The following is a 16,964-nucleotide window of genomic DNA, read 5'->3' on the forward strand; positions in this document are numbered from 1 at the left end:
AGACCCAGACCAGCCCCTCTGCAGCCAAGTGTCCCTGCAGGAATTGCTGCCTAGGAAACAAGAGGGATTCCCTGAGATCAAACGATGCGGAAGCCATACAGCAGTCTCACCAGACAAAAAACATTTTTTGTCCCTAAATAAAAGCATTTGGGATGGGGGGGGGACTCAGCTGTCTGAGGTGTATGATCTCTCCTGTATCCCCATTAAAATGTGCAACAAGATCTTCTTTTGCAGATATTTGGAATACAGTCAGATGGGGGGTAGGAGGGGGGATTATCTCTTGCAAATTATGCTTTTGGAGCATTCCATTTCAAGAAAGGCACTGACTCCCATCTTACTTGCCCTGGAGAATGCACTTATTAGTCCTTGAGAGACTCCACCTAAGGCAGCAGACAATGCACCATGTTAGACTTGCAGGAATTAAATTCAAACACATCAACATCACTATGCCCAAAGTCTCCCAGCTACACTGGCATTCAGAGACCTTCGTGGGTTTAGCAAGGAGCAGGGAACCTTGGCTTGAATTTACAAATATATAGTAGATACACAAACAGAACAGCCAAAAGAGTGAGGGGTTGCATTAGTCCAAAATTGCTTACCTCTTTAAGCATCTTCTAGCATCTGTTTCCCAGCCCTGATATCTGCAGTGATTAATCTCTTCTCCTGTGCCTTCCCAATCGAAACAGCTAAGCAGATGAGCTTGTTCCATCCATCCTGCAGGCTCTCTGATTTGACAGGTCAGCTGCAACAGCTTCCTTACCACGCCTGCCCGCTAGTCCACTTTCCAGCCAATATCACCCAGACATAGAGTTGGAAGAGAATTAGGGCTCCCGCACAGACCCGGGGGCGGGGGAGAATGCAGAAGGGAGGCTTCACTTCCTCCCACCCTCCTTACGTTGGCATCAAAATTAAATCCAGGGCTCACATGATGTTGGAGGGGAAGGCGTCTATTTGACAATACCTTTGATGACAAAAGGCCAACTCCCTATGTATTCCGGGCACCCTCTAGTGGCACATGTCCCCAACAGCAGGGCACAGGCTAGGGACTGTCATCCTTTACTGACTCTCTCTTGCTGCAGTGTGGAAAACATGATGCAATGAGTCATTTTTATGACCATGTTTTTTATATAGATGCAGCCATCCAACTAATTCCTCCACCATAGATTAATGAAAGTTATTGGGAGCCAGGAGTTTTGTCGACTGGGTTTTTTATTTTGGCGTTGAATAAAAACAATCCTGTCACTGAGTTAGATTGTGGAATAGTCTCCCAAGGGACATGATGTAAGAGCAGTAGGAATATCAGTTTATGGAACAATTCTGCACTAGCAGAGGGAAGGTGCTGAGTGGGTGAGAATTATTCCATTAATAACATACCACAAGGTTTCAAATTAGCATGGTCCTCTCTTATTTACACACACACACACCCTAATTTTTTTTTAACTCAGCTATTGTTTTTCAACATCAAAGCCTCAAATCCTGTCCAAGATCAAAAAGAGAACATGTACTCAGAAGACCTCGGAGCCTGTAGCTTCTCTGGAGAAGAGCCGTTGGGAAACAAATATGTCAATAAGATCTTTCCCGTGAAGCGACACTCGCAAGTTGACTGCAGTGTCACTGAGATGATGTTACTCTAGAAAGCACACAAGAAGTGGCTAACGCAAGTTGCACGCTGGCTGGGAGTGGCAACGTGTTGGCTGTTAAGGTAGCGGAGAACGTTGTGACCTCTGCTACAAGGCCATGTATGGCTGATGAGCAAACCAGCTCCATGCTGGATGGTCTGTTGCAGAAGATGCATAGCCATGTGCACCTGAGTGCAGGAGTTATGGCTTGGAAGGACATACGTATATCACCATTAGGCTCCAGCAACTCAGGGTAAGATACTATGGGGACATGCAGCAGTATAAAAGCTTAAGACAGACAGGGAGTTAAGCCATAATGCCCACGCAAGCAACCCTGTGTGATGAGCAAGTTCAGATCCAGCAGCTAAAGCTAGGATTTGGCCTTTGTGTCTAGTACAGTGAAAATGGCTGTTAATTTTGGTTGGAGACTAAACCAACTGGTGCTGCATTTTACCTCTGGTGTTCTATGTACCTCCCAGGGAAGAGATGGTCAGGGTTTTATACTGGTCAGTTCTATTTCCAAAGAGGAACGGGGCTACCATGGGATGGGCCAGCCACGCTCTCTCTAGAGTTAATGGACATTTTGTCTGTATTAAGTGGGGGGGGGGGGGAGAAATCAGGCCAGCAGAGCACATTTGTGTACTGTAGTAGATGGTGCTTCTCCATTCTATTTAAGGTACTCATATGTCACCAGTCACACCATAGTATCTGAGCTCTGCCCAATCTTCAATGTATTTTCCCTCAACACTGCTGTGAGGTAGGGCAGTGCTGTTATCCCCATTTTACAGACAGGGGACAAAGGCACAGAGAGGTTAGTGACTTGCCCAAGGTCAAACACAAAGTCTGTGGCGAAGGTAATTGACCCCCATGTCTCTCAAGTCATAGGCCAGTGCCCAAACCAGAGATTCCAAGGCCAGAAGGGACCATTGTGATCTTCTAGTCTGACCTCCTGCATGACTTAGGCCAGCCCACAGAGCCAGCCCAAAATAATTCCTGTTAGAAACGTACACCCTGTTTCCACTTTGAATTTGTCCAGCTTCAACTTCCAGCCACTGGATCATTTTATATCTGTCTGCTAGATTGAAGAGCCCATTTTCAAACATTTGCTCCCTCGACGGCTACTTCTAAACTGTGATCAAGTCGCCTCTTAACTTTCTCTTTGTTAAGCTCAATAAATGAAGCTCTGTGCGTCTCTCACTATGAAGCATGTTTGCTAGTCCTTTAATCATTCTTGTGGCTCTGCTATGGACCCTCTTCCATTTAACAACATCCTTCTTGAACCGTGGGCATGGGAGCTGGACACAGTGTTCCAGCCGCGGTTACACCAGAGTCAAATAACCTCTGGAACCCAACTTGAGATTCCTGTTTATGCATCCAAAAATTGCATTAGCCCTTGTCCCACAGAATTACACTGGGAGCTCATGTTCTACTGATTATCTACCATGATCCCTAAATCTTTGTCAGAGAGACTGCTTCCCAGGACAGAGTCCTCCATGGAGTAGGGCCTATAGTCTTTGTTCCGAGACATATACATTTAGCCATATCAAAAACACATTGTTTGCAGCCAGCTTACCAGGCAATCCAAACTGCTCGGTAGCTATGACCTGTTCTCTTCATTATTTACCACTCCCCCAATCTGTGTGTTATCTGCAAACTTGATTAGTGATTATATTTTCTTCCAGGTCATTAATAAAGGTGTTAAATAGCATGGGGTCAAGAACCAATCCCTGTGGGATCCCACTAGAAACACACCTGCTCAGATATGGTTCACCATTAACAATTACAGTGAGACCTCTCCACCACTGTTTAATGCACACTACGTTGATTTTATATCATTCTAGATTTTTTTAAAATCAAAAAATAGAATCATAGAAGATTAGGGTTGGAAGACACCTCAGGAGGTCATCTAGTCCAACCCCCTACTCAAAGCAGGACCAACACCAACTAAATTATCCCAGCCAGGGTTTTGTCAAGCCAGGCCTTAAAAACCTCTAAGGATGGAGATTCCACCACCTCCCTAGAATACAGAGGGACCTAGACAAATTAGAGGATTGGGCCAAAAGAAATCTGATGAGGCTCAACAAGGACAAGTGCAGAGTCCTGCACTTAGGACGGAAGAATCCCATGTGCTGCTACAGACTAGGGACCGAATGGCTCGGCAGCAGTTCTGCAGAAAAGGACCTAGGGGTTATGGTGGACCAGAAGCTGGATATATGAGTGAACAGTGTGCACCTGTTGCCAAGAAGGCCAAGGGCATTTTGGGCTGTATAAAGTAGGGGCATTGCCAGCAGATCGAGGAACGTGATCGTTCCCCTCTATTCGACATTGGTAAGGCCTCATCTGGAGTACTGTGTCCAGTTTTGGGCCCCACACTACACGAAGGATGTCGAAAAATTGGAAAGCGTCCAGCGGAGGGAAACAAAAATTATTAGGGGACTGGAACACACGACTTAGGAGGAGAGGCTAAGGGAACTGGGATTGTTTAGTCTGCGGAAGAGAAGAATGAGGGGGGATTTGCTAGCTGCTTTCAACTACCTGAAAGGGGGTTCCAAAGAGGAAGGATCTAGACTGTTCTCAGTGGTGACATATGACAGAATGAGGAGCAATGGTCTCAAGTTGAAGTGTGGGAGATTTAGGTTGGATATTAGGAAAAAAATTTTCACTAGGAGGATTGTGAAGCACTGGAATGGATTACCTAGGGAGGTGGTAGAATCTCCTTCCTTTGAGGTTTTTAAGGTCAGGCTTGACAAAGCCCTGGCTGGGATGATTTAGTTGAGGATTGGTCCTGCTTTGAGCAGGGGGTTGGACTAGATGACCTCCTGAGGTCCCTTCCAACCCCGATATTCTATGATTCTAGGAACCCATTCCAGTGCTTCACCACCCTCCTAGTGAAATAGTGTTTCCTAATATACCTCCCCCACTGCAACTTGAGACCATTACTCCTTGTTCTGTCATCTGCCACCCCTGGGAACAGTCTAGATCCATCCTCTTTGGAACCCCCCTTCAGGTAGTTGAAGGCTGCTATCAAATCCCCCCCTCACTCTTCTCTTCTGCAGACTAAACAAGCCCAGTTCCCTCAGCCTCTCCTCGTAAGTCATGTGCCCCGGTCCCCTGATCATTTTTGTTGCTCTCCGCTGGACTGTCTCCCATTTGTCCACATCCCTTCTGTAGTAGGGGGACCAAAACTGGACGCAGTACTCCAGGTGTGGCCTCACCAGTGCCGAATAGAGGGGAACAATCACTTCCCTCGATCTGCTGGCAATGCTCCTCCTACAACATTTTGCAGCACCAAGTCAAATGCCTTACAGAAATCTAAGTACTACATCAACGGTATTACCTTTATCAACTGAACTTGTAATCTCATCAGAAAAGGATTTTCCATAAACCCATTTTAATTGGCATTAATTATATTCCCCTCTTTTAATTCTTTATTAATTGAGTCCTGTAGCAGCTGCTCCATCTTGCCAGGATCATCCTTCCTCTCTCCACTCTAGTCAACCCTGACTGTTTCTTCACACTCTTCCTAAACGGTTGCATAACGTTCCTGTGCGCGATTAAACAGCGGTCAAGCTCTAGCCCAGAAGCTGCTGGTGTGACTAAACACTCCATCAGCTTGCTGGGAGCTGCTCAAGAAGGCTTAAGTCAATCTATGCAAAGCTCACGATCTCAAAGCAATGCAAGTTCTCTTTGGTAGATCATTACAAACAGCTCCTGTGGATAAAATGCTTGGCGATGAAAGGTAATGAGAGATACTTGGCCCTTTTCTAGTGCTCCCCATGATGGCGCGGGGGGGAGGGGGGGCAGGTATTCTCAGCTTTGCAGAAGTTATGTTTACTTGCCCTAGCCTAATTCTGTCACTGGATCACTGTGGACTACGTCTACACTACAAGCTAGCGGTGTGAGTCTCCTGCTTGTGTGCATGACTAACACCAGTATAAACAGCAGCATAGCAGCAGATGCGTAGCACTGAGGCAGGTTTGTACTCAGCGTGGCTACACTACGCTACACTCTTTATCTTTGCACTGGCTGAATGCGAGCAGGGGAATCATGCCCCTAGTTCAGTATAGACACAGCCTCGGATTTTAGAAGCCCGAGGCGGCTGAGCCCCTGCTCGAACCACTCAATTGTAATAGGTGTGGGAGGGGGGGTTCAAAAGCACTCTGCTTTGGCCTCACTCCGCTCACTTGGACGTCAAAGGTAGAGTTCCCATTGACTTCCGTGCAAGCAGAGCTAGGCCAATGCTGAGCGTGTTTCTCTTTGGGGGCAGGGACTGTGAGGTTAGGTACAGCCCCTAGCACCGCGGCGCCTCTGTCCTATTAGGCCTCAGGATGGCCCTACGGTACAAGTAATATTCAGACTGCTCACTCACTTTACATACTACTAATCCTTAATATTTATAAAAAGAAACTTTGAAGATGTAAGGCGCTAATTAAGCCTTAACACCCCATACGGGAGGAATTATCCGCATTTTATAGATATGGCAATGGAAATACAATTAATTAACTCATTTGTCCAAAGCTGCAGAAAGGTAACATCAGACAGGGTTGGAACAAAGTTGCACATGGTCACTCTTGTCCTCTGCTTTATGTACCAGAACACGCCAGCAGTCAAATAGATAGCTTTTCTTGCAGTCCCCCTTACAAGAGAGTTCTTCCTTTTGTTACCTCTTCAGACAGGCGGTATGTATCACAGAATCATAGAAGATTAGGGTTGGAAGAGACCTCACAAGGTCATCTAGTCCAATCCCCTGCTCAAAGGACAATCACACACATATCCCTACCCCATGCCCCGGCTCTACGAAGAATCATTTCCCCAGCTTGGGATGCTTGGGGGAGGATTTTTAGGAGTGCCGGGCAACCGATTTTAGCTGAAATCAATAAGCCCTGAAGGTGCTCAGCACCTCATCTCTTCTGAAAAGACGGTCCAGGGTGTTTTAAAGAGACAGGATCCCCAAAACTACAGCACACAACAATCAGGGGCCAGTTTTGAAAATCTGGGCTTGAATGCTGGTTTGTAATTGCATCTCAGTTTAAAGATGAAAAGTTCATTGCGGAATTCGGAGGACAGAAGCTAACTTTATATAAAAGGAGGAAGTTTTTATAACACCAGTCCATTTGTTTACTATATTAATGTTTGTCTACACACAGATTTGCACCAAAATAACTAGAGCTGTTTTCATTCACCCCTTTTGTTATTTCTAGGGTTGGCTGGAAAAAAAATTCATTTCATAATTTGTTTTTGTTCCCCATTTCAATAAATCTGCATTTTCCCAACAAAAACCTTTGTAAAAAAAAATATAATAATTTCCAACCAGCTCTACTTATTTCTGTGCACATCTGTGCATCTGCTAGCCATTAAGAAAAGCGTTTCTTTTGCGAAATAAAACTAAGATCAGGCTTCAAGAGTGAAAAAAACCACAAGCTAGAGAGAACACTCAGCTTCTGGTAGTTTATTGAATTTTTTAAATAAAGTTTTCGTAAAGCAAAAAAAACCCATCCCGGGAAACTCAAGTTTTCATTAAATCTCACTTGAAAAGAAGATCATCCACGAATCCATAGTGTTTGACACCTGAAAGACAGTGTGGTTAAGAGACCATAACTTGGAGCAGTTTTAGGAAGTGAAGTTACCGGGCAATGAAAAAAATGTCTAGTGGCAGGGCTTGTCAAGAGTCAGAGTTTAAGGCCAGAAGGAACTACCCGATGATCCAATCTGACCTCCTGTGTATTACAGGCCACTAGCATCACCCAGCACCCGCACACGAAAGCCAACGACCAAAAGATTACAGCTCACAGGAGATTAGACTGTTCAATGACACAGGCATAGAATAGGAGGGACCAAGGCACATCAATGCCTGGTGCCCCTGAAATTATTAAGCGAGATATACCTAGAATGTGGACACCCTCAGAGGCTTACCTAGATTTATTTATGATGGGGCTCATCCCCTCCACTTTCATGCCACCCCTTGATTTTTACCCTCACAAATTGCAAAGGAGCAGATGCAGGAGGCATGCCAACACACGGCAGAGGAAACACCATCTTTCCTGTAGCCATACCTCGGGCCCAATCCTCAGCGTGCATAAATCAGAGATAGCTCCAGCATCTGGCCCAGAGCCTCCACTCACTATGGAGAGCAGACACCTGTGCTTTCCCACCTAGTACTGCATGAGGATTTGTAGTATCAAGGTCCGTGCACTGTAATCGGACAGCAAATAAACTAAAAATGCCCTGCACCAAGTTATTAGATAGTACAGACAACTTACTTCAGCCTAGTCAGGAGAGCTGGCCATTTTAGTGATTTGTTTGATACACCTTTAAAAAAAGAAATTCAGACACTTTATTCAAAGATATTCATGAAGTTGCTTCTGAGGATTGCATTAAATCAAATTTGAAAGCAAATGCAGCAGGACAGTTCTAAAAGAGACGTGCACAACCTGAATAGACCTGAGCTCGATGAATACTAGAAAAGCTACAGGGTTTGCAGTTAGGCACGTGCCTTCGTAAACAATAATGATAATTTATTTGAGCATAAGCGTTCGTGAGCTGTAGCTCAAATAAATGCTCAAATAAATTGGTTAGTCTCTAAGGTGCCACAAGTCCTCCTTTTCTTTTTGCAAATACAGACTAACACGGCTGCTACTCTGAGACCTGTAATAATGATGATAAAGCCTCAGCTAACAGAAGCAAGTTGTATTCTGAATCAATATCTGAAACTTCCTCTCATGCTCTCGTCTGTTACAATTACAGATAAAACAGAGTTGCCTGCAGCCAAGTACTTGTTTGTGTGAACTACTGTCTACTTTGTAGAACTCTAAATTACAAGATTGGAAACCAGCTTTGCAGCTTTCTCAGAGGCCTGGCCAATGCACAATGCCCTCCTCCTCATGCTATTTTAATGATTACAGCACTTTAAAAAAAGGATCTTTTTCCCACAAGGTGAACTTTACAATAAGGGTCTTGGGATGGAGCAACTCAGAAGCCTGATGTTAAACAAGGATGTACAATTTTTAAAACCCCTTATGCTCTAAAGGAAGGGTCCTTCATTGAATAGCTGGATTTTCAGAATTACTGAGCATCCAGTTTGTTAAAGTCATGGGGAAGCACATGTGCACTGCACCTCTGGGGGAACCCACTTATTTAGGTGCCTAATTTAGACAGACAAGTGCATAATGTTGGTTTCACTTTTTAGATACCTAACATGAGATCTAAACATACTCGCAAAATTTGAACTACAAGAATTCATAAAAAAGTGTTCCAAAAAACCAAAGCTAAAAAACGTGGTCCACATAAAGCCAGCCAGCCAAGAGAATTAAATTCAACAAAAATCCCCCACCCTCTAACTGCCCAAACCCAAGCCTTCTCTGGATGCCTGTGAGAAGAGGTGGACTTTGCAACATGCCCTAGAGCTCAACAGATTCAAGCAATTGTGGACCAACAGGCAAGGGAGAAAGATGCAACTTAAGGACATTTCAGTAGAGCCACACCTACTTCCTTTCTACTCGAGCACCTTTGCTGATCACAGCTATGGCAGCGTCACACAAGGAGAGCAATCTCCCATGTCGGAAGATTGCAGGTCATTTAGGACTCTAGAGGTCAAAAAAATAAGGTTATAATAGTACATCTAGGGATGGTGTAGGTATGGGTTATCCTGCCTCAGTACAGGGGTATGGATTAGATGACCTCTTGAAGTCCCTTCCAGCCCTACATTTCTACAATTCTATGATCTATTCACCTACAGAGCAAGTGGAACATACACCCCCACGCCCCACTTCTATAAAACTCAGACATTCGCTCTTACCAGCCGTCCATTTTTCTGGATTTGTACGATCCCCAAGTAAGAAGGAAGGATGCTCCGGCCCCACACATACACAGGGCTCTCCACTGCATTGCTTGTCCAAGGTACGCTCATGTCGTTTTCAGTCCTGATATAACAGCTGGCGCTCTGTGGCAAGGCATTTCCCCCAAAACCTTCCTCTAAGGAGACGGGCATGGAAATGCTGCTGGCTAACTCCTGATCAACAGGGTCTTCCAATTTCTAGAAGCAACAGAAGGCAGCGTAAAGACAGGACAGCTTAGGTAACCATCCCCCAAACAAGGTATTGCAGATGTCTCTACTGCAGTAAGCCATTACATATAGAAACCAGTACTAAGAAGCCAACCCAACTGGCCTCCTTAAAAAAAAAAGGGAGGATGGCAGCTGCTACACAGGAGCCAAGGAAGGACTAAAACAGAGAGTAAGTGGTAACAAAGAATAATCTCTATAACCTTAAATATGAGAGATGAGGGCTGAAGGTGTCTTCGTAGAACAGGAGTCTTAGAAATCCTAGAAGGATCCCAGGGGGTAAGTTGTACCATATTCTAGCCCCCACAGCATAGGGACATCAGACTCCCACTCCTCAGTGCATATCACCTCTGGGTTGGGCTCAGTGTCAAATTGGGCATACAGGCATCTAAGTTTGTGCAACTCAATTACCAAGAGGCCAGAAGAGAGCAAGAATATGGAACTGAAAGTAGACTACCCCCCTGCTTCAACATAGACCTTCTTCCAGATGCTCAGCATGTAAATTATGCCAGCTTAAACTTCTTTATACACATGCAGAGTTTTAGGACTTCCCTCAAAGATACTTGCAGCTCATGACAAAACGCTGCAGTGCATAAAAAACACTGGAGGGCCAACCCTATCGTGAAGGCTCCGTGCGTCTCCAGCTTTCTGCTCCATTCTGCAGGCTTCTTCATACAAACCCTGACCGGGTTCACTTACCTTCCCGAAAGATTCAGTGAAGTATTTTTAGATCTAGCCAATCTGGAAGCTACCTCCAAATCTAAAAGGCTGAAGGACTAAAGCCAGTGGGGGGGGGGGGGAATTGGGATCCCCTCCGTTTCCCGGGGGAAATAGAAAAAATAGAAAGTTTCAAAACTCCAGTTTTTATTTCAAATAAAAAATTTTACCCTTTCAGGGTTTTTTGTTTTTTTTTTGGGGGGGGGGGGGGTTTGTTTTTTTTTTCGCCTCCTTCTCTTTTTTGCCACTGGATAAAAGTAAACTGAAAGTGGGGGGAAAACCCATCCTCCCTGTTACTTTTTCCACTTGAAAAGTGGAGGCAAAGAAAGAGAAAATGAAGTTGGAAAAAAAAAAGTGACTTTAGCTGACTTCCCTCCCTGCCCCCCCCCCGTAAATAGTTCCAGTGGGTTTTTCTTCACGTTCAGTTTTCTACCTCCCCCTCCCACCTAGGGTGACCAGACACCCTGATTTTATAGGGAAGGTCCGGATATTTGGAGCTTAGTCTTGTAGAGCCTCCTATTACCCCCAACCCCATCCCAATATTTTACACTTGCTATCTGGTCACCCAACTCCCCCCCCCCCGCACCTATTTTCGGGGGGGGGGAAGTGGGAGGGAGGGGAAGGGTTAAAAACCAAACACATTCTTCAGTTTCCAGAAGCCAAAAAACAAAAATTCTCCGCTTGCCCACCCCAAAAAAAGTTATTTAATAAAAACTTGCATTTTCCAACAAAAAAAGTTCATCTAAGAGCTTTCAAGCAGCTCCCAAGGGTTATAGCTGTAGAATCATTACTTAGCTCATAAGAAAGGTGTTAGGGTTCCTTTCCCACTCTGAACTCTAGGATACAGATGTGGGGACCCGCATGAAGACCCCCTAAGCTTACTCTTACCAGCTTAGGTTAAAAACTTCCCCAAGGCACAAACTTTCCCTTGTCCTTGAACAGTATGCTGCCACCACCAAGGGTTTTAAACAAAGAACAGGGAAAGAGACCACTTGGAGACATCTTCCCCCACAAATATCTCCCCAAGCCCTACATACCCCCCTTTCCTGGGGAGGCTTGAGAATAATATCCTAACCAGTTGGTTATAAAATCATCAAAGACCCAAACCGCTGGATCTTGGAACAATGGAAAAATCAGTCAGGTTCTTAAAAGAAGGGTTTTATTAAAAAAGGGTAAAAATCCTCTCTCTAAAATCAGGATGGAAAATACTTTACAGAGTATTCAGATTCAAAACACAGAGGATCCCCCTCTGGGCAAGACCTTAAAGTTACAGAAAACAGGAATAAACCTCCCTCTCAACACAGGAAAATTCACATAAAAAGATAAGCCAGGCAAGGAGGATTAGTTTACCTATACTGGTTGCAATATTGGAAACTTGGATTAGGATGGGTTGGAGAAGATGGATTTCAGTCCCAAGAGAGAACAACCACAGTAAACAAGGAGCACAAACAAAAGCCTCTCCCCCTCCCCAGATTTGAAAGTATCTGGTCCCCTTATTGGTCCTTTGGGTCAGGTGCCAGCCAGGTTAGCTGAGTTTCTTAACCCTTCATAGGTAACAGGATATTGCCTCTGGCCAGGAGGGATTTTATAGCACTGTATACAGAAAGGTGGTTACCCTTCCCTTTATATTTATAACAAAAGGTTTGTTTCATAACCCAGCTACTTTTGTATTCCTATGAATCAGTAACTGACAGGAAGCATCTATGGCAGGGAGAGCTGACCAAATACAATACATTTAACATTAAAAATGGCAGCTTTTCAATTGCTAAAGTGCTGCTTTATTTTGCAATTAAACATCTGCGAAGTAGAAGGGACAGGTAGAAAGGGGGTATGATGTTTTAACACATATTATATTAAATACTGAATGCAAGATACGCATGAATTAAGCTCAAATTCTGGTTGGATGTTAGTGATAACATTAAGAGTCATTAAGTTGCATTCACATACATGCTGGTACCACGACCCTTTGAGAGAATTACAGATGGATTTTACAGAGAGGGAAAGGTTCTTGTGTACCTCAAAGCCTCCAGTTTCTTCTAAAATCAAGTGGAGCAGGCGTATATATTCAGTGGCTGCTTTAAGTGTGTCGACCTTACTAGGCTTCCGGTCTTTAGGTATCAAAGGCACGATGGTCTTCAGCTTCGAAAAGCCACTGTTCAAGTTTTTTATCTATCCAAGATATGGAAGGAGGAAATTAAACAAAATTCAACCCGGTAGCTGCAGAACTCCATCCAGTGGTGAAAAGGGGAAACTTTTAAAGGCAGCTCATTTTAAACTGGATAGATCCGTTACATTCTGCATTAAGAATAATTGGTGGCCTTTTATGAAAAGATTAAATGCAGTTTCAATAAATGCTTAATCGATGGTTGTAGAGTCTAACACACGGATAGGTGGCTTGTAACCATCTGTAATACCTTCCACTGATGTGCCATCTACCGCATGCATCAGTCATTGATTAACTCTTTATAAATGGAACCTTAATATAAAGTGTATAATATACTAATATACTAATATAAATTAGTAACAATATGTGGGATAATCCACCACCTGCGTGTCCTGGGGAAAACGAAGGTAACCACACAGTTATGATCAAATAGCAAAGCTGAGGCCATAGGTGCTGGAACTAGGGGTGCTGCAGCATTAAACAAGAAGGTCTATTAGGAACAGAATGCCTAAGACGATCACTGCTCCAATTCACAGCAATTCTGACGTGAAAGCTTTAAGCTCACCAGGTACTTAGGCGTTGCTGCGTTCAGCCTCGCAATGCTAAACCGATTTAGAAGCCCCCCGTCTCATTTTCAAAAGGATTTAGATACTTACAGCCCAAATCCCATTAATGGCCAACTCCTTTTAGTGCCTCGCTCCTCTTTGAGGAGGAGACTGAGGCTCCTAAATCGGTTTAGCGTGGCAACACTGACTGCACAGAAACACCTGTAAACATCTGGGCCTTAGGCCACAACGCTATAGACAACTTTACACACAAGCAAGTAACTCGTGAGTAGTTCCGCTGAATCCAGAAGGACTACTGGTGCAGGTGTGCACACAGGATCTGACTCCAGCTGCGGGCAAGGACCTTCGGCATATTGGACCAAGTTGTGTTCGCAATTAGTTATCTGACAACGTTTGAAAGTAACGACGTACTGCACATGCTGCAGCTGTGTTTACTGACCACTCTAACCATCCAGATGCTTCACAGCATTCTGATACGCTGCACTTCCGCCAGCATGCCATTCTTTGAAACTCACCTGCCAAATGGGTTTTGCATTGACACCGTGCATCCTTTTAGTTCTCTCTCTCCTCAGTCTGTACTCGCTACGGTGCCAGCTTAGAGTTGCTGTGAATTTTGAATCTCTTAACGTTTTGTTCATAACAACTTGGTTATTTTGTTGCATCAGAGTCTTTTGCACAGAGACCATAACATTATTTATACTGAGCGAATGTTGAGGGAGTAGGTGACAAGCCAAATAGAAATCTCTAGTGTTGCTTGTACACCTAGGTCTTCCAAAAACAGTTTTTTGCAGCAACAAGCAAGCTTGCACACATGTTTGGCAAGTGCTGATCACCCAGGCATCTCTCTATTTGGATAGGTTATCTAGAATACACAGTGCACACTCCTCATTTGCAGATAAGAATCACTTTCACAAGCATTCAAAGAACACCTATTGCTGAACCAAGCGACCGGGCACATGTCATGGGCCCTCTTCTGTAGCTGCCCCAGGTGTAAAGCTCCCATTGATTTGAGGAATAGCTCTGCGCATGGAGCTGCTACTGTAGCAAGGCTAACAGTATCAAATCTGATTAATTTGAAGAAGGCCGCACAGGGAAAGTTGGGGAGCTGCATCGGTTGGGGCGGGGGTGAAGTCATTCCAAAAGGAAGGGTAAAAAAACCTCACTCTTACATTCTAAGTTCTTTAGAGACCCGGAGACTGTCATTATGTCTGGCAGCACCTAGCACAGGGGTCAGCAGACTTCAGCCCAGGGCTGCATCCAGCCCTTTAGAGGTTTTAATCCACCCCTCGAGCTCCTGCCAGGAAGCAGGAAACCACAGCCAATGGGAGCTGCAGGGGTGGCACCTGCGGATGGGGCAGCGTGCAGAGCCGCCTGGCTGCGCCTCCACATAGGAGCCAGAGGAGGGACATGGCACTGCTTCCGGGAGCTGCTTGAGGTAAGCGCCACCCGGAGCCTTCTCCCCGACCCCTCCCGCACCCCAACTCCCTGCCCCAAATCTGATCCCTCCCACCCACCCTCTGAACCCTTCTGTCCCAGCCCAGAGCAACCTCCTGCATCCCCAGTCCCTCATCCCTACCCCAGAGCCCACACCCCCAGGTGGAGCCCAAATACACATACACCAGAGCCCCTTCCCGCACCCTGAACTCCACATTTCTGGCCCCACCCCAGAGCCCATAACCCCAGCCTGAGCCCTCACCCCCTCCTGCACACCAACCCCCAGTTTCGTTACTATTCATGGCCCCCCCATACAATTTCCATACCCAGATGTGGCCCTCAGGCCAAAAAGTTTGCCCACCCCTGACCTTGCACAAGGGGAGCCAGAGCTGACTGCACCTTTACGGCATCACCCAACAAAAGCGTTGAATAATAATTTAGAGATCTCCGTAGGAGCCAAAGGTAAGCTAGACGCTAATAATTAATTGCACCCTTTAGCGAAGAGTTGAGCAGGAACTGAAATTTTGTATCAGCATCCCTCCACGATTTGAAGTGTTTGAAGCCCAGACTGAGGTGAGAATTTCACACCCCCATCCACTGCAGGCAGAAAAATGCTCCCCTTATTCTCTGTATTACTGTAGTCATGGATCAGGATCTCCTTCTTCCCACCATGAACCTTGTTCCCACCACGTTCCCACCCTGCTCACTGGATCCTGCTGGAACATCACAGAAACAAAATGTAGAAGTTCAGACTCATTTCCTCCCACAGCCGGTTCACCAACAGCTTATTGGCCCCACTGAAGCTTTAAAAAACAAAAAGCAGCAGTTTATTTTTGAGGGGGAACAAGAGGCCCCTTACCCTCTCTCTCTCCTTGGCGTTAGCTGCCTGTCTCCTCTCCAAGACCTCCTCCAGGTTCTCGGTGGAGAGGTAGTGCCCGGAGGCCTGCCTCTTCATCCTGGTGATGGCTGCCATGAACGGGAGGGGGCCAAACTGCTCGCTCAGGACATCTCCCAGCACCTCAGGCACGGGGGTCACCAACAGAGGCACCCGGTGCTGCTGCGGCTCCTCTTCCTCGGACGCTTGCTCCGCCATCTGTGAGGTCTCAAAGCAAATCAGTTGCCCCTCAGGTCCAAGAAGGCACGGGAGCACCTCAGGTAGGGGGAGAGAGAGAGCACGCGTTCCTTGTTCTGCTCACGGCCCCAGGTAATGGGGCTGGCTATTCCTTTGGGCAGGAACATGGGAGTCTGGGGAGGGGGACCTAGCAGGGATAACAGAGGACACTACTCACCTGTGGGGTATTTTGGGGACAGTGGCTAGCTGCTGTGACAGCCCCAGGGAGCAGAGGGCACTAAATACCTCCTCCTGGGTAACACAGAGCTCACCAGCTCTATTTTTGGGGGTGGCCACAGTGGAACCCCTCCCAGAGGATGCAATGAAGGGGTGCACTTCTCACGGGGGGGGGGGGCGTGAGCCACTCTGGGAGCCCCCAGAAAATACAGTGGAGGAATGCACTTCTCACCAGGGTGGGGGGGTGAGGGTCAGCCACTCTGGGAGCCCCCAGAAAACACAAGAAGGGGCAGTAGCAGTCCTTCCGGGGTGTCCCTTGCCCACTTATGACTCTGGCGGTGTAGGACTCCACAGAGGTGCAATGGGGGTGCCCTAGCATCCCCCCCCCCAAATGTGCATGACTCCCCTGTGATGAGGGGGTGCAGGAGTCAATAGCGAATACAATAGGCGCCCCCCCCCCCGGGAGAGGGGGATAGAAGAAGTGGGGGCCTGCTCACCCCCTCTGTGTGTGGAGGGGGGGAGCAAGGGGGGTTTACCTGGCTCAGCCGGGGGAGGGGCAGCAGGGAGCCCTAGGACAGGGGTCTCGCTCCCCCCTGGAGACGCTGCGCTGGAGCCCCCGGGGGTAAGTCGCTGGCCCGCAGCCCGCGCTAAGCAGCTCGCACGCTGCGTCCCTAAGGAGCCGCACCTGGGGCTGCCGCAGGGCGCCCCCGGCCCCGCTCTCCGCCGGGGGGCGCTGGCCGCGGCCGCGCTGGGGTAGCCCCCGGACAGCACAGGAGACAGGGTCCTCTCACCGCTTGCTGGAAAGGGGGTTAGCCGTGGGTCGGGGGGGATCTGCCCGGCTCTGGGCATAATGGGGGGCTGCAGCCCTGCATTGGGGGCGCCTTCCCCTCCCCCGGTGCATAATGGGGGGCTGCAGCTCTGCAATGTGGGCCCCTTCCCCTCCTCCCCCGTGCATAATGGGGGGCTGCAGCCCTGCACTGGGGGCACCTTCCCCTCCCCCAGTGCACAATGGGGGGGCTGCAGCCCTGCATTGGGGACCCCTTCCCCTCCTCCCCTGTGCACGATGGGGGGCTGAAGCCCTGCATTGGGGACCGCTTCCCCTCCCCCAGTGCATAGT

The 16,964-nt window shown here is 47.0% G+C and overlaps 1 protein-coding gene across 1 annotated transcript in view; it reads right to left on the bottom strand.

Annotated features, from left to right (window-relative positions):
• The window catches only part of FIGLA (folliculogenesis specific bHLH transcription factor), a 31,071-nt gene extending 15,419 nt beyond the window's left edge, over window positions 1-15,652 (bottom strand). The window contains exons 1-3 of the mRNA XM_077805953.1: window positions 15,419-15,652; window positions 12,412-12,564; window positions 9,415-9,651 (exon numbers count right to left, since the gene is read on the bottom strand). Coding sequence (XP_077662079.1) covers window positions 9,415-9,651; window positions 12,412-12,564; window positions 15,419-15,652 — 624 coding nt within the window. The remainder of the gene's footprint in view (window positions 1-9,414; window positions 9,652-12,411; window positions 12,565-15,418) is intronic.
• Between the last annotated feature and the right edge of the window lie 1,312 nt (window positions 15,653-16,964).

This window comes from Eretmochelys imbricata, chromosome 26, assembly GCF_965152235.1.
Source record: "Eretmochelys imbricata isolate rEreImb1 chromosome 26, rEreImb1.hap1, whole genome shotgun sequence".
In the NCBI taxonomy this organism is placed as follows: domain Eukaryota; kingdom Metazoa; phylum Chordata; order Testudines; family Cheloniidae; genus Eretmochelys; species Eretmochelys imbricata.